The 27,611-nt window shown below is 40.9% G+C and overlaps 2 protein-coding genes across 2 annotated transcripts in view; both read left to right on the top strand.

Moving 5' to 3' along the window:
- The window catches only part of LOC131242177 (probable disease resistance protein At4g27220), an 89,478-nt gene that overhangs the window by 61,617 nt on the left and 250 nt on the right, over positions 1-27,611 (top strand). The window lies entirely within an intron of this gene.
- Positions 560-27,440, top strand: LOC131242178 (disease resistance protein At4g27190-like). The gene is made up of 2 exons (XM_058240657.1): positions 560-642; positions 24,476-27,440. Exon 2 carries the CDS (start codon positions 24,481-24,483, stop codon positions 27,397-27,399), a length of 2,919 nt encoding a protein of 972 aa, XP_058096640.1. The 5' UTR covers positions 560-642; positions 24,476-24,480; the 3' UTR covers positions 27,400-27,440.

Here is a 27,611-nt window from a genome sequence, read left to right as displayed (position 1 = left end):
TGCGGTCAGATGTTCCCAATTTGATATTGGAGCTCTTCTACTGTTCCACGCTGACATCCATTTGATAGCTCAATTTAGGAGCTGAGCCCAAAAAATGAGGCGGATCCAAATCTTAGGTGTATCACACCACAGGAAATGGTGAAAATTGAACACGAAATATTAGGAAATTCTTAGGGCCAAAAAAGTTTTAGATCAAATTGCTATTTGGGTTTTCCTTCGTCCAAGTTTGTTTGACCTGATCAACAGATTTTAGTAAATAAACATTACAATAGTCCTGGAAAGTTTTAACGGTGAGTATCCAATCGTGAAAATTTCCTTTGGTGTGTTCCACCCGAGATTTGGATCTAACTCATATCTGAGATCATGCCCTAAACTCAGCTGAAAAAATGGATAAATGATGTGGATAAAACACATACATCATGGTGAGGGCTCATCTTTGTTGAGGCGTCACCACCGATGCTCTTTTTTAGGTACAGACGAATCCCGAAGCTTTTTTAGCTTCAACATTTGTTGTGGCGTCGCCACCGATGCTCATCCTTGTTGTTCTTCTGTCCCCTCTTGCTAAAACATTTTCTTTCCGATACTTGCGATACTTCGGCGTTTTTTCTTTTTCTTTTATCTACCAAGGAATCCAAAGAACAGGTTAGTGGTTATATTTATTTACTTTTTATTTCCCTTGTTATTCTAAGTTAGAGTTCGAGGGCTATTTGGCCGACAGAAAAACTTGGAAGAGAAATCAATTTCCATGGATATCTGCCTTTCGCGTCTGAGGGTGTAAAAGGCATGGAAATCAATTTTCGCTTCCAAGGTTTTCCTCAAAATACAATTCGAACTTAATAATAAAAAAATAATAATAACCAGCTAAAATCTATTCTTACTAGTAGGTGCGTCACCCAACCTTAAATCAAGGTCCCGAAAATTAGCGACATCTATGATTCAGGTGTACCACGTGATTTGGAAAGAGTGTGCAGGGCAACACTGGCCATCCAAACTGATTCCATAAGTGTGGCCCACGTAAATCACAGATGGGTGTGATTTTTGGGGCTTAAGCATAAGTTATTGTGTGAAATATAATGGTTGGAGTGAATTTCATGTAATTATCAAGGTGGCGCTGTAAAAATCAAAGTTGTACATCTCTCTTCGCTGATACTTTTCGAGCTAAATACACGGAGGCGGTTTGGCTAGCTGATGGGGTGTTCTGTGGGCCACACCATGATGTATGTGATCCACACCGTTCATTCATTTTTTTCATATCATTTAATAGCTTGATCCCAAAAATTACGTAGATCTAAATCTCAGGTGGACCACACCACAGGAAAATAGTAGTAATTTAATGTCTACCATTAGAAACCTCCTAGGACCCACTGTAATGTTTGTTCGACATCGAACCTGATTACGTGGTACACAGGATTTTCTGCGAACCTGTGGATTACGTGGTACACAGGATTTTCCGCGACTGATCTTGATGCAAAACTGAACACTATCGTCATTTATTCCAGATAACCCCCTACCGTCTGTTATTCTAGATAACCGCCTTGAAGAATCAACTAATGAAGGGTGATGCTAAACAACTCGTCATTTCTCTGATTTTCCACATATAAGAAGTTCAATAATTTGAATGGTGGCTGCAACCTTCAGGCTTTCTGGCTACTGAATCACCCCAGTGCAGTTACAGCTAGGCATCGGACCGAGTCAAATCGGATTGGCTCCAACTCGATCTGATCCAAAATTTCAATGGCCTGACCCGAACTCGATCTGATCCGGGACTGAGTCTGGGTCACTTGCCTCGAACCGATTCGAAATGTACATGGTCTGATCTGATCCAAGTCTAACTCAGTTGGGAAAACTGAGTCGGATCGGATTGGGCATTGTTTGAATCAATCCAGTTTTCAAGAGAAAATTGACAAAAGGGACAGGCGATCGACATGTGAAGAAAAGGTTTCTTCTTAACTCCAAATCAGAAGTCCGAAGAAGAAAGATCAGAGAATTTTCAACATACTCCCCTTGGTCCTCGTGTTTTTTTTCTTTTTTATTCCACACGAATCACACATGCCAACTGAGAACACTTGTGCGAGATCTGATCTTTCCATCTGGTTGGAAATAATGTTTATATCCTCTGATTAAAAAGAAAAGGTCATTTTTCTCCTCGCATGACCAACAATATAGACTGATTTTCTTATAATTTTTTCTAATTGTCGATTTTTATTTGTATGGTGTAGTCCACTTTGGTTGTGGAATACATTGTTTTCTTCGAGAGAAGATTCTAGAAAGTATGTCGAGCATGATAGAAAGATATGATCAAGAACACGTGCTATTGGCACAGGTTTCTATACGTGGATGGACAGGGCTCCCCCGAGCATGTGGATTTGATGCAGGGGAGGATGTGAGGTCGAGCACCGTCTTCCTCAAGAGGATAACTATTCCGAATCCACGGAACTTCTCTGGACTCCTCACAGAGACTTCTCGAATCCACGAGGAAAGAAAGCAGGAAATAGAAATAAATTCTAATAAATTCGAATTTGATTAATGAATCAATAAAAATGAGTTCACAACCCTTTAAATAGGGGTACCAAGCAATGAGAAAGAAATTAGAATCAAACTACAACTAAAACTCCTAGAATTCGCGACTTACTATTTATAGACGGTCGTGATGTCTACTAGTGCGCAAGGTTTTCGGCCAAAAATAGTAAGTGTCCTATTTGGCTTCACCAAACCGTTCTCCTAATTATTCTAAGCTCTTTTCACGTTGGGCGCAACTCCTAAAGCCCGATGGATGAAGAGTTATAATCAAATTAAAACTTACTATTTATAGTAAAAACAAAATTAAAACAGAGAAACGACTGTCGATCCAAGGGTTTTTCACAATTTTGGGCTGTGTAACCCGGCGTAGCGGGGTTGGTTGGCTAAAGTAGCTCGTTCTACCCCAAGATCATATATTTTACTTCATATAACTCATTCTGGATTGTGAGATACGCCCAATCTAAAGTCCGACGGCCCGGATCACTTCTGTCGTCGACTGGGCCTTTTCTGATCCATCTTGGCCATGAAACTGTCTGGGACCCACTCTACATCAGTCCCCTCCACTTCAAAAGAACTTGTCCTCGAGTTCTCATCCTGCGCTGGTTCATGATACTCGGTCAGGTCCGCGACGTTGAAAGTCCGTAAAATCGTCATGTCATCTGGAAGATCAACAACATAGGCGTTATCATTGATCTTTCGGATGATTGGTACCGGTCCAATCTTTTTATTCTTCAACTTGTTATACGTTCCGGTTGGAAATCGTTCTTTGTGTAGATGGACCATTACTTGGTCGCCCACCTCGAACACTTTTTGTCGCCGATGCTTGTCCGCTTGCTTCTTATACTTTTCATTTGAGGCATGTAGCTTGGTCTGTACCTCCACATGAATGCTCATGATCTTGTCAGTCATATGTTCTGCTGCAATGCTCATGCCTAAAAGCTTGGGCAGAGGGACCAAGTCTAGTGTGTGACGATGTACTAGTCCGTAAATAACCTGGAATGGGGATTTTCCTGTCGAGCGGTTCACCATGTTGTTGAATGCAAACTTCACTTGAGACAGCCAAATTTCACTACTTCGATTTTTCTCCTGAAATACATCGAAAAAGGTTTCCCAACGTGCGATTCACAACCTCAGTTTGGCCATCAGTCTGTGGGTGGTAGGCGCTACTGAACTGAAATCGTGTATCAAATCAAGTCCACAAAGTCCGCCAAAAGTGGCTTATGAACTTCGTGTCACGATCAAAAGTAATAGTTTTGGGAACCCCATGTAGCCGCACAATTTCTCTGAAAAATAGATTCGTCACGTTTGTTGCATCGAAAGTCTTCTTGCATGGAATAAAGTGTGTCATATTGGAGAAACGATCTACTACCACGAACACCGAATCCATGTCGTGTTGTGTTTGTGGGAGACCAAGTACAAAGTCCATAAATAAATCCTCTCAAGGGCCGTCAGGCACGGGTAACGGGGTGTAGAGGCCCATATTATGAGATTGTCCCTTGGAGGTCTGACAAATATAACAACGTTGGACTGTCTTTCCCACATCACTACCAATTGCAGCCAATAATACCATTTTTTCACAAGAGCTCACGTCTTGTCTTGTCCAAGGTGTCCACTGAGGCCACCTCCATGTAGCTCTTAGATTATCTGTTCCCTTAGCGAACTGTTCGGGATGCACAGTCGATTTCCATTGAAAAGGAACTCGTCTTGTATATGTAAGTCACCGGGGTGACCTTCTCTGCATCTAACCCATGCGTCCTTAAAGTCGTCGTCATCAGCATATACGTCTTTGAGGCGCTCGAACCCGACAACCTCATTGCTCATAGTAACTAGCAAAGTTGTACGGCGATTCAGTGCATCAGCTACTTTGTTCTGTTGCCCTGACTTGTGTTTTAGTATGAACGTGAATTCCTGCAAAAACGAGTTCCATATAGCATGCACACGGTTAATGTTAGCTTGACTATTAATGAATTTGAGAGCTTGATGGTCCGTGTAAAGTATGAATTCCCTTTGAATTAAATAATGTCTCTAGTGTCGTAGTGCCTAGACCACCGTGTATAACTCGATCTCATATGTACACCACTTCTTGCGTGCATCGCTAAGTTTCTCACTGTAGAAGGCTACCGGCCTACCTTCTTGAGACAAAACTCCCCCAATTCCGACATATGAGGCATCACATTCGACTTCAAACAGTCTGTCGAAGTTGGGAAGTACAAGAACTGGGGTCGTGGATAATCTGCGCTTGATTTCGGTAAAGCTCCTGTTGGCTTCGTCAGTCCACTGAAACTGCCATTTTTTCATGCAATCTGTGATTGGTGACACAATGGTATTGAAATTTTTCACGAACCGACAATAGAATGTCGTCAGTCTATGAAAACTTCACACTTCGTGAATAGTTGTGGGAACCAGCCATTCTTTGATTGCCTTCACCTTTTCCTCATCCACCCGAATGCCTGTGGATGTTACGACAAAACCCAAGCACAATAGGCTATCAGTCATGAAGTTGTACTTTTTTAAATCGAGATACAGTTTATTTTTAATAAGCACTTGAAGGACCTTCTTGAGGTGTTCCATATGGGTGGTTTCGTCTTGACTGTATATCAAAATATCATCGAAATAAACCACAACGAACTGCCCAATGAAAGGTTTCAGAACTCCGTTCATCAATCTCGTAAATGTGCTAAGCGCATTCGAAAGACTGAAGAGCATAACCATCCATTCGTATAATCCTTCCTTGGTCTTAAAGACCATTTTCCACTCATCACTCGGCCGTATTCGAATCTGATGATAGCCGCTCCTTAGGTCCAATTTAGAGAATATTTTTGCACCCTCTAGCACGTCCAGCATATCGTCCAACCGTGGTATAGGAAACCTGTATTTTATGGTGATTTTGTTGATGACTCGGCTATCGACACACATGCGCCAACTCCCATCTTTCTTTGGAGTTAATAGAGTTGGTACATCACATGAACTCATGTTTTCTCGAATAAGACCCTTACGAATCAACTCCTCTACTTGCCCCTGCAGAATCTCGCACTCATTTGGATTCACTCGATAATGAGGACGATTAGGTAAACTGGAGCTAGGGACAAAGTCGATATGATGTTGGATATCCCGCTTGGGGGGTAACCCATCGGGAAGGTCATCGGGCCAGATTTCTTTGAATTCATGTAGCGGGGGCCTTAGTCTTTTAGGGATGATGGTAGGCTCGAATTCTTTCCCTTTTACAATTAATGCATAAGTTTGTCCTGTTTCTTTGGATTCTTCCACAAAGTCCCGTATGGTTAAGAGAAAATAGTTCTTCACTTTAGAAGTTTCAGGTGGTCCCTCTGGATCCATAGGAGCCAATATTGTAATACCTTAGATTTTTACCAACTTAGAGTTAGACGTCCTTAGGCAATGGGTCAATCATAACACTTTCAAAGCAATATGGTCTTTCGGCCGTCCTTGATGAAGATATATATGTTATCTCGCCCTTTATGAGTGGCGTCGCAATCAAATTGCAAGGGCCGACCGAGTAGTATGTGACATGCTTCCATGTCAACCACATCGCATACTACTTCATCCTTATAATGTTTGCCAATTGAAAAGGATATGGTGCACCGTTCAGTTACCTTTGTTTTGCTGACCTTCTTGATCCAACCGATTGTATATAGAGAGGGATGACGCTCCATTTTCAATTACAATTTTTCTACCATGACCTTGGAGACAATGTTCTCGCTGCTTCCACTGTCAATGATCACGTCACAAACCTTTCGATTCACCATACACCTAGTGCGAAAGATGTTATGCCAATGTGAATGCACTTCTTTTCTTGGCGCATATAATAGACGCCTCACGACGAGCGACTCGTTGTGATCTTGCTGAACCCAACCTAAATCATCTGCCTCGTCCTCGGTGGTATGCTCCTGTTCTTCAATATCTCGATCTTCATAGGCGTTATCAGCACTACCATCATTGATGGCGAGGTTTGCCACTTTTCGTTGGGGACAAGTATTTAATAGGTGGCCCGATTGGCTACAACGATAACAGTTATCTGGCCTTGGCCGAGCATAGGGGTTCGGGATTCTACTTAGATCAGCAGCAGTCGATACGCCCCTTTGAGGTCTAGCTTACCCGCTTCCCTGATCTTGGTTCTCAAACATAGGAGGTTGAGTGCGTGCTCCTACGGGCTCCTTCCCCTTCAGTTGTGCAGTTCCCTAGGGCGGACCTGCCATAGGGATCCTTGCAGTAGGATAAGTCCGTGTATTAGGACGTTCAAGTTGCGCTTCTGCCCGAGTAGCCAACTTGATCGCATCATTCATCGTCCAGACGGACTACATTTGGACCCGATCCTGGATAGCCATACGCAATCCACCGTTAAATCGAGTGACTTGCTGCGCTTCAGTCTCGACCAAATCATTACGCGCCACTAAGCGGTAAAATTCTTCTGCGTATTCTCTCACCAACCGACTACCCTGTCGATAATTTTGGTATTGTTGGAATAATACCTAATCGTAATCGTTAAGGAGGAATCAGGCATGTAGTAGCTGCTTCATCCGTTGCCAGGTGCGAATTGGTGCTTTCGTCTGCCTGGTTTGTGCGAGTTGCAGTTATTCGCACCAAGCTGAAGCTCCTCCTTTCAACTTGTAGACCACAAGCTTGACTTTCTTTGCTTCAGGGATGTTCATATAGTCAAAAAATCGCTCAACTTTAGAAAGTTAATCGAGAAAATCCTTAATGTGTAGTTGGTCATTGAAGCTAGGAATATCAACCCGCATCTTAAATTCTCGATCCGTTCGATCTACTCGATCGCCGCCATGTCTGAGGTGTTGGAAGATTATATCGTCGATTTCTTCCTCACTAGAGCCCCCTTCCTCAGGAATGACCCTTGGATGCACTGCTGGTACTATCCTGTGATCAGGGCGATTAAGAGTTTCAGCAATTGGCGGTGAAGGATTACCACCAGGAACACGGAGTTGCCTTAGATTTTTCGCCAAGAGATCCGCTATGCGGTCGATGGAAGCCTGCAGCCCTTGCATGGCTTGCTGATTTTCTCGTTGTGCTACTTCGAAAGCTGTCGCCGTTAAAGGTAAATTCCCTGGAGCACCGTCCATGGGATTGTTGCTCGACCCGTCGTTAGAAGTCATCGATACGAGGAGAAACCTCGCTTTGATACTAAATTGACGTAAGGGAGGACGTGAGGTCGAGCAGTGTCTTCCTCAAGAGGATAACTATTCCGAATCCACGGAACTTCTCTGGACTCCTCAAAGAGACTTCTCGAATCCACGAGGAAAGAAACCAGGAAATAGAAATAAATTCTAATAAATTTGAATTTGATTAATGAATTAATAAAAACAAGTTCACAACCCTTTAAATAGGGGTACCGAGCAATGGGAAAGAAATTAGAATCAAACTGCAGCTAAAACTCCTAGAATTCGCGACTTACTATAAATAGTAAACTTACTATTTATAGACGGTCGTGATGTCTACTAGTGCGCAAGGTTTTCGGCCAAAAATAGTAAGTGTCCTATTTGGCTTCACCAAACCATTCTCCTGATTATTCTAAGCTCTTTTCACGTTGGGCGCAACTCCTAAAACCCGACAGATGAAGAGTTATAATCAAATTAAAACTTATTATTTATAGTAAAAACGAAATTAAAACAGGGAAACAACTGTCGATCCAGGGGTTTTTCACAATTTTGGGCTGTGTAACCCGGCATAGCGGGGTTGGTTGGCTAAAGTAGCTCGTTTTACCCCAAAATCATATATTTTATGTCAAATAACTCATTTCGGATTGCGAGATACGCCCGATCTAAGGTCTGACGGCCCGAATCACTTCTGTCGTCGACTGGGCCTTTTTTGATCCATCTTGGCCATGAAACTGTCTGCGACCCGCTCTACATCAGGATTTAGTAAACCTATACTCGCCTCATCCCAAATATGGGGTCAGAATCCTCAACAACACCTGTTTTTACGCAACGCTCCATGCCCCGTGGGTCCCACCATGTTTTATATGTAAATCCAATCCGTTCATTGTGTGATAATCACCATTTTAACCGTAAATTTTTAAAAAAAAAATACTGATAAAAACTTGGGCCATACCAGTGAGAATGTAAACATGCTTCTAAAAACTGCTAACTTCACATGGTGTGGCCCGCTTGATATATGGAGGAGGCTGATTTTTTTTTAAACTTCATCCTCATAAGTTACAACTGATTAACGAGTTTGATAATAGACATACACACATACCATAGTACACCCATCTACAAACCTATGGTTGGAATTCCATCCACATTGTTCCATGTGGTGTGGCCCATTTGAATTGTGAATCCCTTTGATACTTTTCAAAATGCCCTGGAATTGATGACAAGAACTGATGGACGGAGTGGATTTGACATATAAGACAGTGGGCTCCACAAGTTTGAGAGTTCTACGCACTGCAAAATACAAGTGATTCAGAGGATTTCGGTCAAATATCTCTCCTCCAAATTCTATTCCACCTGCATGGATATACATACCATCTTTATCACCAAGGTAGATTATGTACGCCCTGACCACACCCATGACAGTGCGGCCCTTACCATAGGGCCCACCTTGATGCATATATTTGATATCCACACTATTCATCCGTTTTTCCAGATAATTTTAGACTGTAATCCAAAAAATTAATGAGATCTAATTCTTATGTGGACCATACCATGAGAAATAGTGTTGATTGATCATTAATGGCCCAAGAAAGTTTTAGATCAAGCTGATAATTATTAAAAGTAAAAAAGTACATTAGAACATCACCATACTAAGATCAAACTCATGCACCCATGTGGTGGCCCACATGGAATATATGTGCCTCAATCAATACCATAGAATTATGGGTTCCACTGTAGAAGACATAATATATAGGAATCATAGGCTAATTGGACATTTCAAACCATCTAATTAATAATAATAAAATGAACAGTTATAAATCAAAATCTACAACAGTCAAATCCAACTAGAAAATCATTTATTAACCAGAACGACCCGGATTTATCTCCATCTAGTGTGGGCCCTGCAACATGACCATTACAATCAAGGCCCATGAATCCTATAAGTAGATGGGGTGGATGGATATGTATGATCAAGTACATACTCTTCCAGATAGTGTTACTCAGTTCCTCTGGTTGTAATCAACGGATTAGAATAATCTGTGGTCCCCAAAGAAAAAAGGAGTGGGACCCACAGACACCATCAAATGTAGTCGAGAGTTGTGAGAAAGACGAAACCAAACGTTACTCCAAAACCAAAAGTCTGAAGAAGAAAGCTCTTTTTCTTCCATCTTCCATCTTCTTCTTTTTTCTTCTATTTGTGACGCAAAAGGGCGGAACTTACTCCAAAATGGCGATTCAGTCCTCCGCTACCTCTTCTATTATCTGCGCTTCCTTCCTTTAGTCAAGATAACAGGTATGAAAAAAATTATATTCAAATTGGTTCAAATTCTGGATCAGTTCGAATTGGATCTAATCGGATCGGATTCCGGATCAGATTGGGTCGGATCTAGTCCAATCCAAACTCGACTCGAAAATCTTTCGGATCCGAATGGACCTACCCGATCCACACCGATCTAGGCCATCGATTCGATTCAAATCAAGACGGATCGGGTCGGATTAGGTCGAATCCATCGGATCGGGTCAGAAATGCCCAGCTCTGAGTGCGGTACCGCCGAGAGAGAGGCAAGCTCACCTGCGCACCTGTGCACAAATGTCATCATAGACATCTAATTCGAATAGTCCATGTGATGTTGCATCCCATAAAATCTCATAGGACCAATTTTCACCTTAATCTAAAACTTTGGTGGGCGATAGCAAAGAGATGCAAATCAATGGAGGAAATTGATTTCATTTTCATAGCCCACCAAAGTTTTAGATCAAAGTAAAAGTTGGCCCCAACGGTTTCACCGGGCTACTGCATCACATGAACCGTTCGAATTTTGGACATACATCACTTATGATGAGTTCTCAAAAAGTTTGCATGAGTTCTGTTATGGGAAAATCTGAACAAGTATAATCAGGGTCAGTCTGAGCTACTCGAGTCAGTTATTGAAGCCTCGGAAGAATATCACATCAAGGCTCGGAAGGAGAATATCACATCAAGTGTGAACCGACCTCTGAGTTATGGCTATTAGTAGGCCGAGGCGAGTTCTCGTCCTCATCCTCGTCCTCCGCGCCTGAGGACGACATCCCATGGACTCCAACCCCGAGCATTCCGACAGGAAACTCCGACTACTCGGTCTCAGGCTTAGACAAGAAGAAGTCAAGCTTGGGCTGACACTCTGAATACTAGTACTCAGCCTTGGGTCCAGACAGGTTGAGACCAAGCCTGGGTGAGAACACTCCATGTGCCGAGCCTGGAGACTAACCTAAATGTAGACGTGACTGAAGATCTCGTCCAAAGATACGCACCCTTAAGACATGATACGCCACACGACACAGAGATTACAGATAATATCTCCACGATTACAATATCCGCGTGATTGAGTAAATCGTGCCGAGATTAACGGACGCAATCCTCTCTACCCACAAGTATAAATACCCCATTGCTACAAGTACGCAATATCTCGTACCCTTTCTTTACTTTCGACTTAGACCCAGATTACCTAGCCTGACTTAGGCATCAAAGGATCCTCCGGCTGAGCTAGGGTCTCCTTTTCTCACCCCTTTATGCAGGACCAGGGCTCGTTGGAGGTTCGTAGCATTGAGTGGAAGGTGGTCCAGATTTTGACCTCAACAAGTTCCATGCGAACTTGTGTGGATCTGCTCATTATATATATATATATATATATATATATATATAGGGAAAAGGTACTATGCGCTCGACCTCACAATAAGCTCCCGTGAGGTCGAGCTGTGTGGGCCCCACCGTGATGCGTGTCGACCATCAACACCGAGCATTTGATGGGTCCCCTCTAAATTATGGGATATCCCAAAAATCAGTCATATACGAAACTCAGGTGGGCCATACCATCTAAAATCATGTGAAGACATGCCTAAAACATAAAAGCACTTGGTGGGGCCCACTTGAGCTTTGAATGCTGCTGAAACTTGGTCTGAACCCTCATCCAAGTGGGACACACATAATGGATGGGCTGGATTTGCAAACCACATCTCAGTAGGCCCAAAAAATGATTATGAATGTTTTAATGGTGCACGGCCCGTCTCAACTTTTGTATGTGGTGTGGCCCACACTAGTCACGGATTGACTTGATTTTTGAGACCTGAGCCCACGATGGAATGGTGCATCTGAATGATGGGGTACATTTTCGACACGCATCACGGAGGGGCCCACACAGCTCGACCTTATGGGACGTTATCATGAGCCTAAAACATAAAAGCACTGAAGCACACAACCTTCGGGGAGGGGGGAGCTATTGTTATAAACGAGCATAGTCTCTCGTACCGCCGCCGCAAGCAAAAAATCCTGGTTATATTTATATATATATATATATATATATATTCAAGGTTGCTCTTGCAAACGGAATAAATGCGGAAGGAGCTACAACCTTCGGAGCTACAACCTTCGGAGGTGCTATGGTTATAAATGAGCGTAGTCTCTCGTACCGCCGCAAGCAGAAAATCCTGTTTTACTGCTTTATGGTTGGTTATGTTATTACTGATCTGGTCAGCACTGTCCCATTCAACGTAACATATGATAATGTGGTCTGAATAGATTGCAATAATATATTTTTGCTTGTGTCGAGCATATCCGGATACAATGATGATTCACGGGAGACGAGATAAACATCACTCGTCAACACCCAAATCCATTCCAAAATAATATTTCTTTTCTTTTTTAAATAAATTTTGTACTTTAGATGGAGTGAGGGGGACTCTTTTTTTCTTTTTTTTTGTAGGGCTTTGATAAATTTACTGTGATCACTAGATTCCTAATCTCAATTTAGTTCTAAATCCTAACTATTAAATTGACATGTGATTCAAGTGGGCCATACCAAAGAAAACAAATGGGATAGATGTCCATCCATTCCAACCGTTAGATGCCCCACCAAAGTCTAGCCTCGGAGTTTAAAAACAGTTTACCTAACATTAGGTAACACCTAACATGGGGTGACGCACCTGGCTCAGCGTGGACTTTACATAAATATTAAATATTAGGGTGGGACCCACTCAATCAAACGGCCCATTTGGCAGGGGTTCTATGGGCCCATCGTGATGTATAGGTTTTATCTACGCCATTAATATTATTTTTTCAGAATATGTTAAGCCATGAGCTCATAAATTAGGCATATTTAAGGCTCAAGTGGACCACACAGTGGGGATTGAATTCTCACCGTTAAAAACTTCATGGGGGTTACAGAAGTTTTGAATCATGCTGGAATTTGTGTTTTCCCTTCATCCAGGCATATGTAACCTTATGGACAGGTTGGATGGTAAGTAAACATGATGGTGGGCCCTAGGAAGATTTCAACGGTGGGCATCATTGTCACCGTTGCATCCTTTGGTGTGGTCCAATTGATACTTTGATCTGTCTAATTTTCGGGTTAATAATCTAAAATGATCTTGAAATATGGATGAACAGCGTGGATAATAGACATATATCATGTTGGAATGCACAAAGGCCCTGCTTGAACTGACATCCGTCCAACCTGGGGTAGTACGCAATCCACTTCCTTGCTTTGCATTAGGGCTGAAAGTTGGGCGGGTTCAACCCGACTGACCCGTGACTGACCCGACATTGGGTTGGGCTCGGACAGAATATTTGGGTCAAATCTTAAGCTTGGGCTATACAAACACCAACCCGATAAAACTTGGGTTGGGCTCGGGTTGAGGTCTCAGGTTGCTCGACCAAACCTGAACTGGATCAATATATAAGTTACTTATAAATTATAATTGAGCGTGGATCGTTTATATTGAAGGCGCACTAGTGATGTCGAGTCTCATTTGTCCACATCATTTCCAAGGACTCAAGCTAACAAGGTATGCCAGATTTCTCTCTCCCAAATAGACTTCGTGCTATGCTACATGACTTTTAAAGGAGTAGTTGTGTTATATTTTAGCTTGTTTTTTAAAAGAAAAAATGAAGTTCTTTATAATGAATAATCACATATGTAATTAATAAAATTATAGATACAAAAAATAAGTCCTATATTGAAATATAATAAACTAACGTAATAACGAAAATATTAGCATGTATATACCCGACCAACCCGATCGAGCCCGCTTGGGTTGAGAATTTTGAACCCGAGATTGGGTTGGGTTGGGTTTGGGTTGAGGTATAGGAACCTTGGGTTGGGTTAGGGTTGAGCACTAACCCGACCCAACCCGCCTGACTTTCAGCCCTACTTTGCATGCCCATCCAACCGGGAATCGGATTGGCTAGTGTACCACACACCAACTATATAACTGGTGTATTGACGTTAGCAAGTTATGTGGTCCCATAATGAGGTATGTGTTATATCTAAACTGTCCATCCTTTTTTATATCTCGTCTTAAGTCATGAGTCAAAAAATAAAAGAGATCTAAAGATCAATTGGACCAAACTGCAAAAAGCAGTGGAGGATTAAACATCTACCATTGAAACCCTTTTGGGGGTCACAGAAGTTTCAGATCAATATAAAATTTGTTTTTCCTCTTCATCCATGTATTTGTGACCTTATTAATATATTAGATGGAAAATAAACATTATGGTGGGCCCTACGAATTTTTTAACAGTGAAAATCATAATCCTTACTGCTATTTCTGGTGTGGTCCATTTGAGCTTTGGATATGATTCAATTTTTTGTCTAATGCTCTAAAATGATCTTGAAAAATGGATGAACGGTACTGTGGACCACACCAGAAATAGCAGCTAATGATTTTCACCATTGAAAAAATCATAGGGCCCACCATGACATCTATTTGCCATCCAATATGTTAATACGGTTTTGGATATAACACATATCTCATGACAGGACCACAAAACTTGCTGACGTCAATACACAAGCTATATAGCTGGTGTGTGATACACCAGCCAATCTGCATCCCTACAATTGATGTACCTACCAAGTAGAGGGTCATGAGAGCAGTCTGGGATGATAAAAAGCAGGAAGATAGTGTGATCTAACTGTCAACATATGATTGGCAGTAGGTTGTTGCATATGCCATCGTCCCACTGTCCCCTCTTAAATTCAGCCGAATCTGAAAAAATCATGATTGTGTCGCCACCACCCCTCACTGAAAGAGCAAATATTCTAAGTCACGTCTCTTTTGCAAGAAAAATGATGTTTGATTTTTTTACCTGCACTTCACCCCACACGTTCCTAGACACTTTCTTTTTTTTTAAAGGGTTAGCTTGTTAGTACACAAACATGTGAGTACACACACTCCATGTTAACCACCCCAGGATCGTTACCAAGACCTCAAGTGTTGAAATGAGGTATCTCCACTCAGTCTGCCAGTTGAGCTATAGATTTTGGTGTTGTTGGAAATTATACAAATTAATATAATTTTTGTATAATGTGGAAACTGAAAATTACAAATAAATCTGAAATATGGATAGCCTGAACACGTCTGAAACGCCGTCCTTAAAGCGTTATTTGCCCCTACTCAAGTGAATTGAGTATGCTGATAGGTTACAGGCAAACCACTTATAGGATACGACGAGCCTGATGTGGGTCTGCGTTCAGCAAACACAAAGGCCCACTAATGGAACTCTATTACACAGTGTGGCAGAAATACATAAATAAATATAAAAAAAATCCCATAATAAGAAAGAAGAGAAGAAGAATATTTGGAACTTAGACCACTGCACTGGTCTGTTTTTACTGATCTTCAGCACTGCACTGGTCTGTTTTTACTGATCTTCAGCAGCTACTGGTTCAAATAAACGTTGTAGACCACACTTCTGGTCTAATTCTCAAGCAATGGTTCAGACGAACCTTACTATACTACTGGAATTACTGCTGTATATGAGAAGAGTGGCTTAGGCTTAGTTCGTATGGGTCTGCTAGAGTGGGTTGAGAGATAATTTGGAAACCCATCCAGGCCCTCCTTTTATAGGCTATGGTAGCTGGGGGTTATGGTCCAGGGAATTAACCGTTTTCTAGCTATTGGAGAAAACTAGCCGTTTTATGATCATTTTCTAACTGTTGTACATGGCCATTAATCTGCTGCATGCTGACTGTTGTGAGACAGCAACTAGACATTTTCTAGCTGTTAGGCTAGCCATGCAGCAGTTTCTGCATAACTCCTGCAATCAAGTCCATAGCTGTTATACATTTGTGCAACAGCTATATTTCCAGTCTCTATATATTCAGAGGGACTTTCATTCAATCCTCTAGATTTTCGTCCAGCCATCTATCTGCCTTAACCACTTAGTCGCACAGCGACTCGCACACGTCTCGCTCCAGTTCCCTCAAGGTCGCGAAGGAGCGACCTTCTGCAACACGAAGTGCAAAGTGCGCCACTAGTGCCTCTATAGCCCCACTGCCTCACATGCCCACGCCCTCGCACCGAGCCCGTGACCGAGACCGAGTCCGAGCCCGTGCTCGTGCTCGAGCCCGAGCGCGAGCGCCCGCGCGGGTGTTCCAGTGCTATGCACTAGAACACGTAAGTTCCATTCTCCTTTGTACCATGTGGGTAAGTATTATAATACTCCACCATTCTCATATAAATTAAGTACTTTTTCTTATTCTCTTTTTCCAATGTGGGACTATTTCCAAAAAACCCACAAAACGGTGTTTTTCCAAACAACTTTTTATATATTATATATTATTTTATTATTAAAATATATTGTATTAAAATCAATATTTTTTGCAACAATCCCCCACTTGATTTTTAAAAATATTTTTCTCGATTAAACATTTCTACAAGAATAATCAGCTTAGATGCATAAAGAAAGATATCTTTCGATTTTAATCTTTCCTTAGTGTAAGTATCTCAAAACTCTTTTAAAATGACTGGTAACCGCAGCGTTGAACCAGTTATTCCTAGATAATAGAGTCGGAGAAACCACACACATATTCGCTATGTGTTTGTTAGAGTTCCCACAATCTTGCTCAACATATTTAATGGCCATGTACTTATCCTAATTCGTGAACAATCTCGAGAGAAAACTCCTAACTCTCATGAGAGACGGCACCATCTCTATGTTCATATAGGTGAAATTCTTCCAGTGTCTTCCTTACTATAAGACACTTGTCCTATAGACTGGATTTCATTAAGAGTTCTAAGACTCAACCCTCTTTCGTAACGCTCAGCACTTATCTATTATGGATGAGGTTTTATAATGTAGTGTTGAAAAACTTTCCACATATCAGTGACTTGTTCTTACCCATTAAACCTAAAATTAGAGATTTTCTGACTTTAGGTTGGGTTACCATCACTGGTGGAACTTTGGTTGAAGAGTTTTAACCCCATCTCTCTAGATGTAGCATTTACTACCTCTCTCGGTAGAGATTTAGTGAAAGGATTTGCCAAGTTATTGCTGGATTTCACATAGGAAATAGCAATGATTCCATCTCGAATCAATTGTCTGACATAATCATGTCGAAGACTGATATGTCTAGACTTACTATTATATGTGCCGCTATAGGCTCTAGCTAATGTGACTTCACTATCATAATGTAATGATATAGCTGATATAGGCTTTACACAGAAAGGAATTTCTAATAGAAAATTTCTTAGCCACTCAGCCTCTTTGCCTGTTGCATCCAGGGCTATAAATTCAAACTTCATAGTTAAGTGCGTTATACAAATCTATTTCTTGGATCCCTAAGATATAGCTGCACCTCCTAGGGTGAATACTCACCCTGTAGTAAACTTGTTGTCCCCTGCACTCGATATCCAGCTCACATCGGTATATCCTTCCAATACGATAGGAAACTCTGAATAAAATAGTCCTAAGTCTTTTGTTGCTTTTAAGTAACCAAGGACTTTACTAATTGCATTCCAGTGTTCAGTACTGGGGTTACTAGTAAACCTACTAAGTTTACTCACAGCATATGCGATATCGGGTCTAGTGCATTATATAGCATACATAAGACTCCCTATAGCACTCGCATATTCTAATTGTGCAACTGTTCTTCCAGTATTTTCTTTTAGCTTGATACTTGGATCAAATGGGGTTTATGTTTCCTTTATATTTAGGTGGTTAAACTTTTTTAGTATCTTCTCAATATAATGAGATTGACACAAAGTATAACCCCCACAATATTTTTTAACTTTGATACCTAAGATGGTATCAACTTGTCCAAGATTCTTCATTTTGAATACGGAAAATAGAAACCTCTTTGTTTCAGTCACACCTTCCATTTTATTACTTATTATTAACATGTCATCAACATACAGATAAATAATAACGATATAATTACCATTTACCTTAAAATATATGCATTTGTCAGCTACATTATGCATGAAACCATGAGATAGTATTTTTTAATCAAACTTTTCATGTTATTGTTTTGGTACTTGTTTTAATCCATGTAGAGATTTAACTTATCTACATACTTTGTTTTCATTTCCTAGTAGAATGAATCCTTCAGGTTGTTCCATGTATACCTCCTCATTGAGGTCATCATTAAGGAATACAGTCTTAACATCCATTTGGTGGATGTGAAGATGATGTATGGAAGCTAGTGCAAATAATATCCTAATGGATGTTATTCTAGCTACAGGAGAGTATGTGTCAAAGTAATATATCTATTCTTTTTGTCCAAAACCTTTAGATACTAGTCGAGCTTTGAAGGTTTAAATAATCTCATCAGTGTGATATTTCTTCCTAAATACCCACTTATAACCTATGAGTCTAAAAATTGAAGGTAAGTTTATTAGTTCTCATGTTTGATTTGATAGTATGAATTCCATTTCATCGTTTATAGCTTTTTTCCAGAAAGCTGAATCTCTAGAAGATACAACTTCTTTATATGTTTTAGAATCATCTTCTATAGTCATCACTATAGGTATTTTTCTTATAACATTTTCTTTATCTCCTTCTAGAAGATGGAAAATGATACGTTGTGAGTCTATGTAGTCATCTCTTAGACTCTTCTCTATTCTTGTTCTTTGACTCCTACAAGGTTCAACAGGAGCTTTCACTATTTGTGGAGCTGTACTGTCTGGTTTTCTATCAGGAGTTTAGATTTCATTATCCTTTAACTCCAAGGATAGTGAGTTTTCAAAGAACTCAACATCTCTTGATTCTATTATTGTATTAGACTCTATATCTAGAAGTCTATAAGATTTACTATTTTGTGCATACCTTACGAAGACGCACTTAATAGCTCTTGGTCCTAACTTAGTTCTTTTTGGATCAGGAGTTCTGCAGTATGCAAGACACCCCCACACTTTTAGATATCGTAGGTTAGGTTTTCTACCTTTTCATGTTTCATATGGAGATATTTTATATTTTTTAGACGAAATTCTGTTTAGTATATGGCATGCTGCAAGCAGTGCCTCACCCCATAGATTTAGTGGCAACTTTGCTCTTATCAGCATTGAGTTGACCATTTCCACTAATGTTATATTCTTCCTTTCAGTTATTCCATTTTGTTGAGGTGTGTATGGTGTTGTACATTGATGTATCAGTCCATTTTCTTCACAAAAGTTATCAAATTTATTTAAGAAGTATTCTCCTCATTTATCATTATGGAAAATTTTTATCTTCTTATTTAGTTGATTCTCTACTTCTGCTTTATATATTTTAAACATGTTCAATGCTTCATCTTTACTCTTTAACAGATAAACATACACATATCTAGAGCAATCATATATAATGGTTATAAAGTATCGTTTACCTCTACGAGTAAGAATGTCATTTAACTCACAGATATCACTGTACACAAGATCCAATACTTAAGACGATCTTTTAACACTTGGAAAAGGTTTCTTCGTCATTTTGGATCATATGCACACTTCACATTTATCGGTTTCATTATCTGTATATGAGATTAAACCATTTTTAGCCATGAACTTCAAATGTACTATACCCTATATGGGCTAGTCTATCATGCCACAGTCCATCGGATTCAACCATATACGCAGAAGTGCTACTTTCATTCAGAGAAAACTTAACCATCCCTTTACAAGCATATCCCTTTACGACAAAATTTTCATTTTTAGACATAATCAGTTTACCTGACTCGTACACCACCCTTATGCCTGGTTTTCCCAGAAGATTCCCAGAAACTAAGTTTGCCTCATGTCTGGGACGTGCAGTTCATTAGTCATAATCACTTTCTTTCAAGAAGTGAATATCAGTTCGACAGTTCCTTTGCCGACGACCTTCAATCGAACTTCATTACCCATTTGGACTTCTTGACCATCGGTCAATTCCTCATAGGTTTTGAAGGCTGATTTGTCATAGCACATATGTACTGTAGCGGCAGTATCATACCACCAACCTGGAACTTTACCTTGGATGGTATTCACCTCAGTGATCATAGCCACAATATCGCTTTTTTCTACTGCACTTGCCTCTTTTTTAGATTTGCGATATCGGCATACTCGAGCATAGTGCCCGATTTTTCCACAGATATGGCATGAGCCTTTGAACTTTTCGTTCTTCTTTTGGGCATTTGTCTTGAATTTCCCTTTATTGGGTTTTAGGGAATCGTCCTTCTCGGAATTCTTGTTATTAGCGTTCTCTACTGCATATACCTTAGACGAGGCATTCCCGTTATCATTTTTTCTGTTGCAGATACGAGATTCTTCCTCAATTCTAAGGTGTTTCTGGATTTGTTCCAGTGTGTAGTCCTCAGTTTTATGCAACAACTTCTTTCTATAGTTTTTCCACATCGGAGGCAATTATACAAATTAATATAATTTCTGTATAATGTGGAAACCGAAAATTGCAAATAAATCTGAAATATGGATAGGTTGAAGCACGTCTGAAACGTTGTCCTTAAAGTGTTATTTGCCCCTACTCAAGTGAATTGAGTATGCTGATAGGTTACAAGCAAACTACTTCTAGGATACGATGAGCTTGATGTGGGTCTGTGTTCAGCAAACACAAAGGCTCACTAATGGAACTCTGTTACACAGTCTGGCAGAAATACATAAAAAAATAAAATAAAAATCTCATAATAAGAAAGAAAAGAAGAAGATTATTTGGAACTTAGACCACTGTACTGGTCTATTTTTACTGATCTTCAGCAGCTACTGGTTTAGATGAACGTTCTAGACCACACTTCTGGTTTAATTCTCAAACAATGGTTCAGACGAACCTTGCTATACTACTGGAATTATTGCTGTATATGAGAAGAGTGGCTTTGGCTTAGTTCGTATGAGTCTGTTGGAGTGGGTTAAGAGATAGTTTGGAAACCCATCTAGGCCCTCCTTTTATAAGCTATGGTGGCTGGGGGTTATGGTCCAAGGAATTAAATCCCATGACCGTTTTCTAGCTGTTGGAGAAAACTAGCCGTTTTATGGCCGTTTTCTGACTGTTGTGCATGACCATTAATCTGCTGCATGCTGACTGTTGTGAGACAGCAGCTAGCCATGTAGCAGTTTCCGCATAACTCCTGCAATCAAGTCCATAGTTGTTACACATTTGTGTAACAACTATATTTTCAGCCTCTATATATTCAGAGGGACTCTCATTCAATCCTCTAGATTTTCGTCCAGCCATCTATCTGCCTTAGCCACTTAGTTGCACCACGACTCGCACACGTCTCGCTCCGGTTCGCTCAAGGTCGCGAAGGAGCGACCCTCTGCGACACAAGGTGTAAAGTGCGCCAATAGCGCCTCTACAGCTACACTGTCTCACATGCCCATGCCCTCACACCGAGCCCATGACCGAGCCCGTGCCCAAGCGCGAGCGGGTGTTCCAGTGCGTAACGCAAGTTCCATTCTCTTTTGTACCATGTGGGTAAGTATTATAATACTCCATCATTCTCATATAAAGTACTTTTTCTTCTTCTCTTTTTCCAATGTGGGACTATTCCCAAAATACTCACAAAATGATGTTTTTCCAAACAACTTTTTATATATTATATATATTTTTTTATTAAAATCAATATTTTTTGCAATAGGTGTCACATCCTAAGACACTTGCAACACATAATGTTTCTAAACTCTCTCTCCTTTACGTACTTCTTTTTATTTTATTTTTTAATTTGCCTACTTGGGTCCTAAAACTCCATAGAATATGACCCTAATGAAATAACACCCAAGCTCTGCTGAAGTCTTTAAAACCAGTAAAATCCTATTAAAATTAGAAGCCTCATGTTAATGTTGTATATATGAAAAGTGATACCTAATTCCTTCCTTTTCTATAATAGCATATGCTCTTATATGGGTTGTTGGAGAGAGATGCGAGGCATGGAAGGCTGGAAAGAGGGGCGCGGATTAGATACTGACAAGGTCAGTGGCCATTTGGCCACTGAAGTGATGTCACTAAGCTCCGTGGACCCCACCATGATGCATGTCTTGTATACATACCGTCCAACCATTTGTAGAGATCATTTTATGGCATTAGAAGAAGAATGATATAGATCTAAAGTTCAAGTGGACCCACCACAGAAAACCATGGGATCAGTCACACCCACCGTTGAAACATTTATAGGGCCCACCATGATGTATTTTTTAGATCCAACCGATTCGTAAATTAACATAAAGATAGATAAACTGAAAACAAAAATATAAGCTTGATCGGAAACTTCTGTGGCCCCTAAGAAGTTTTGAACGGTAGATGTCACTGTCCCCACTGTTTTCTATGGTGGGGTCCACTTAAACTTTAGATCTATCTCATTATTTTTATCATGCCATAAAACGATCTCTACAAATGGATGGACGGTATGGATATAACACATGCATCATGGTGGGGCCCACAGAGCTTGGTGACGTCACTTCGGTAGCGATTTGGATACTGACCTTGTCCGTCTAATCCGCACCAGGAAAGAGAGGCGATGTTGAAGGCTTTTGTTGTTGGTTTTTTTTTTTTAGGTAATCTTTGGTATATTACCAATTTGCCTTGCAAACCGAAATGGGTCACGTTGGGCTGGGCCGGCATGACGGGCTAGAACTGTACAGGGTCTCAACTCAGCCTGAATGAAAACGGGCTTGCATTTTAAGCCTGAGCCCGGCCATCAAGCCAATATCCCAGCCCAAATCTGGTTTTTGCGGGCCAGGCCCGAAAGCCCGAGGCCTAGCCTGCTCAATGACAGCCCTGGAAACAATGTAAAATCCGTTGCAGTAGCAACATTATTGTCAATAAAACTTCAAACACTCCAGCGACCGACAGTGGGGCCCACCTATTTTGATAGCAACTTGTATATCGCACATGTGCTTATATAGCACGTGTGAAAAGCCAATGCCAAAAAGGTTCACTCGAGCAAATGCACTTAGGATCTGATAGCTGATGGGATGATGACTGGGAAATTTTCCAGGCCAGAAGATCCAATCTTTGACCCTTGTCAGTTGTATATGGGCTAGGATTACTCTATTGAGGAGATCCGGAGCATGGAGGTGCCTCTGGCCCATTTCCTCTCTTAGGGCCTGTTGGGGTACCACTTAAAAATAAGTTCATCTCACTTTAGTAAATCGTAATTATGCATTACAGATCATCATTGTTGATTATAAAGATAATTTTTAATCCTCATCAAAAAAATAATAATAATAATAATCCCTAATGCACATAAAAATTAACTAAAATGAGATTGAATCATTTTTTAAGTGGCGCCCAAACAGGGGCCTATTTTGTCGGGGTGCCTAAAAATGAGTTCATCTCATTCTAATTAATGGATGGATGGATCACACACACACACACACACACACACACACACACACACACACATATATATATATATAGGGAAACGCTCACCTGCGAACCAGTTCATACGTACTACGTACGAACTTTTTTGAGAACCCATCATACGTGATGTGGATCCGAAATCTGAACCGTTCATGTGAAGCAGCACCTCCTGAAACCTCCAGGGCCCAAGTTTTACTTTGATCTAAAACTTTTATGGGCCATGAAAAATGAAAACAGTTTCCTCCCTTGATTTGCATTTCTCTTTTCTATGGCCCACCAGAATATTAGATCGGGGTGAAAATTTTTCTTGTAAGGTTTTATGGGATTCCTCATCACATGGACCGTTCAGATTAGACACCCATGGCACGTGTGCAAATGTGCGCACGTGCGTAGGTGCGCAGGGGAGCATGACTATATATATATATATATATATATATATATATATAATGAGCTAATATGAGATGAACACATTTTTAGGTGTCTACCAAACAGGCCTTAGAGCATTTGATTTGCATCTGAGAAGACCAATCGCTCCAGTAACATCCCAAACTATGGTAATGGCTGTCAAGCTAATATTCCCCAAGTGCCGTCCTACTTCTGGGGTTTGATAGTCCTAGACACATGCACACCCTCTCCAGAGCACCTTGACAGGCATCACACGAGCCACCCAGGCAAGTGTGTGGAACATCTGAGTGGTGCATGTGGCAGCCCCCACTTTGAAAATGACCATGCACAGAGAGCAGGCCCATCTACTCATCAGGCAGGCCACACATCCTACATTAAATGTTGATGGTCAGGAAGTTCTTCTAAAGCTACCCATTCTTCTCATATAGAGGTTGGGCACTTGACAAGTAGATCAGCCTCATTTTCCCGTGTGATCATCTTCACAGTGGGGACAGCCACCATATGCACCACCCAAATATCCCACACATGGTTAAAAGACTGTATCTCAGACTGAGTCATTTGGTCTTGAGATGAGTCTGAATCGGCCTGACTCGCTGGAATCAGGTTGACTCAGGAGGGTGATTCATGTATCGAACTGGATTGAGTGATACTGAGTCTGAGTAGCATCAGATTAGTCTGAGTCTTGAGATCATGACCCTACGTATATGCCAGGTCAGCACATGTGCTGTGTATATAGGTGCATGTGGAGAGGGTGCATGAGAAGTTAGCAGACCAACATAGTTCTCTCTTCTTTCTAGTTTTACCTTTGCTCAATTCAATAGCTGATCATTCACTCCCTTTATGCTGTTGATAGTGGCTATGGATGTCATTGGACCCATCATTGAAATTCTGAAGCACCTATGGGCACCTTTTTGTCGACTATATAGCGATGCCAAAAGCCTCAAACAGAATCTGGATACCCTAAGAAGGAAAATGGAAGAATTAAGTCACCAAGAACAAGATATAAAGATGAAATTGAATAGAGGCGAGGTACATGCAGGGAAGAAGCCTAAGAATGAAGTCCAACTATGGCAGGAAAATGTACAAAAAGCAGAGTATGAAGCGCATATCATAGAAGAAAAATCAAGAGAGAACATGAGTTGCTTGAGAGGGTGTTTTCCAAATTACTATTCCCGTCTAAAGTTGAGCAAGCTTGCGGTGGAAAGGATCAAGATAGTGGATGAGCTTCAAGAGAAGGGCCGGCTCTTTAGTGATTTGTTTGCTGATTCACCTCTAGATGGTGGAAGGACCTTAGCGACAACAACGTTAGTTGGTAGAACCACAGCAGATAGAACAATGGAGGCGATTTGGGAATGGTTGATGGATGTTCAGGTTGGAATAATTGGTGTTTATGGCATGGGGGGAATTGGCAAGACAACGATCATGAAGCATGTTTTCAATCGACTCGTTGAAGCATCGGCTTTTGATAGTGTCATCTGGGTAACTGTGTCTAAAGCTTCAAACTTGGAGCAGTTTCAAAACGTTGTCTCAAGGGCATTGGATATAGAGTTCTCTAACAATGCAGATGAAATGAGAAGATCGCAGGAGTTATTTGCAGCTTTGAAGAGGAGGAAAAAATTTGTGCTCATCTTGGATGACATGTGGGTTGCATTTCCTCTAGAGTGGGCAGGGATTCCAAAACCTGAGGTAGAAAATGGCTGCAAGTTGGTATTGACGACTCGTTCTTTCGAAATTTGTCAAGGTATGGAAACACAAAGGGCAATTAAGGTGGAAGTTCTTTCTGAAGAGGAAGCGTGGGAATTATTCAAGGAAAAAGTTGGTGGTGGTGTTTTCTCTCCACAAGTAGAAGAAATATCAAAGCTTGTTGCTAAAGAATGTTGTCAATTACCTCTTGCAATCATCAGTGTCGGCCGGAGTATGAGGGAGGTGAATGACATCAGGATTTGGAGAAACACGTTGAATGAATTGCAAAGTTCGACGACGGAGATCAGAAGCATGGAAGAAGATGTGTTTGCACGTCTACAATTCAGTTATACTCGCCTAAAAAATGACACAATCCGAGCTTGTTTCTTATACTGTGCATTGTATCCCGAAGATTTTGCTATTCCCAGCAAGGGCCTAATAGAAAACTGGATCGGGGAGGGGTTTATAGATGACTTGGGAAACAGAGAAGCCGAAATGGATAAGGGGCATGCTATATTGAATGAACTCCAATATGCATGCATGTTGGAAGGTGCTTCCGATGGAATTTATGGCGAATGTGTTAAGATGCATGATTTGGTTAGAGATATGGCCCTTCGCATCACACGAGATAGTCCTCGGTTTTGGGTGAAAGCCGATGTCGGGTTAACGGAAATGCCAAAAGTTGAGGAATGGGTGGAAGATGTTCAAAGGATATCATTGATGAGAAACAAAATAGAGATACTTACAGGTCAACCGAACTGCCCTAGACTCTCTACCTTGTTGTTGCAAGAAAATCGCTTCTTGAAGTACATCTCTCATTCCTTCTTTGAGCATATGAACAGCCTTAGAGTTCTAGACCTATCGTATACGAAGATTGAGGAGCTTCCACAGTCACTTTCCAACTTGGCAAACCTCCACATACTCCGTTTGCATTATTGTGTAGGATTGAGGAAACTGCCTTCACTAGCAAATCTCAAGTCACTGAGAGTGTTGGACCTCTATTATGCCCCCATTGAAGAATTGCTACAAGGGATGGAAGGATTGGTTAACCTCAGACGTCTTGAACTCTCTTGGACGCATAAACTTCACATGTTCCCAGCAGGGATTGTATCCAGGCTCTCCCTCCTAGAAGACCTAATAATGTATGGGAACCCATGGCGATGGTCATCGAACTCAACAGAGACAGGAGGAGGTAGCATTGATGAAATTAAGAGCTTAACCCGGTTAGCAAATCTTAGCATCCACATTGCAGATGTGCCAAGCTTCCTTAACTATGTTAGATCTATGAAGTGGCAAACATTGAAAAGCTTCCACCTCATGGTTGGGCTGACTTCAGAATCTATATCACTTCCGTCAGACTGTACTGTAGAATTTCACGGTTGCGATCTCGTTAGCCATAAGAACTCTCTCATGGTCCCAAACAGCACTCGAGTCTTAGGCATCAGTAAGTGCAATATCACTCGGTTGTCAGAATTTTCTAGCTTATTAAATGCGGCGGAGTTTAAAGAATGTTATATCCGTAATTGTGATGTGATGCAGTGCATTTTAATGGATGATGAGAACACCTTCCTGAGCTTAGAGACGTTAGACCTTAAGCTTCTGCCTAGTTTAAGTTCTCTCTACAAGGGCATCATGCCACATGGCACCCTTGGAAGCCTGAAGAACTTGTACATTGGCTTTTGTAATAACCTGAAGAATCTGCTCTCACTTGAATTGTTAAATCACCTTCAAAACCTTGAACAAGTTAAAATCCGCTATTGTGAACTGATGGAGGAGGTGGTAGGGGAAGAAGGTGAGATCGTTGAAGACATAACTGATACCACCACTAGCATAATACTCCCAAGGTTGAAGAGATTGAGTGTGAGTGGATTAAAAGAATTGAAGAGCATTTGTAGGAGGAAAGTCATTTGTAATTCTCTATGTACTATCAGAGTTCGTGGATGTCCGAAGCTGAAGAAGCTCCCTCTCTTTGATAATATCCCACCCACTCTTAAGGAGATCAAAGGAGAGAGGGAATGGTGGGACGCACTAGAGTGGGACGATGCTAATGTCAAGACATTCCTCCAACGCCGATTCATAGAAATAGAATCGTGAAATTGCAAATGAAAGAAGAAGACGTGCTATTTTACTCTCTATTACAAGGTTTTTCATCTTTACTTTTACTTATTTTAGCAGTTTCCTAACTTAGTGGCTTGGTTTGTACTTGAACCCATTTCTTTCTATATATGGAACGTCTTTAGTCTTTGATTAACTATATTACATGTTTAGTTCTTAAAATATTATTACTACTTTGATCAAAATTAGAC

The sequence above is a fragment of the Magnolia sinica genome, chromosome 4, assembly GCF_029962835.1.
Source record: "Magnolia sinica isolate HGM2019 chromosome 4, MsV1, whole genome shotgun sequence".
NCBI lineage: Eukaryota > Viridiplantae > Streptophyta > Magnoliopsida > Magnoliales > Magnoliaceae > Magnolia > Magnolia sinica.
The sequence above is the reverse complement of the archived record's forward strand: the minus strand, read 5'-3'. Positions and strand labels throughout refer to the sequence as shown.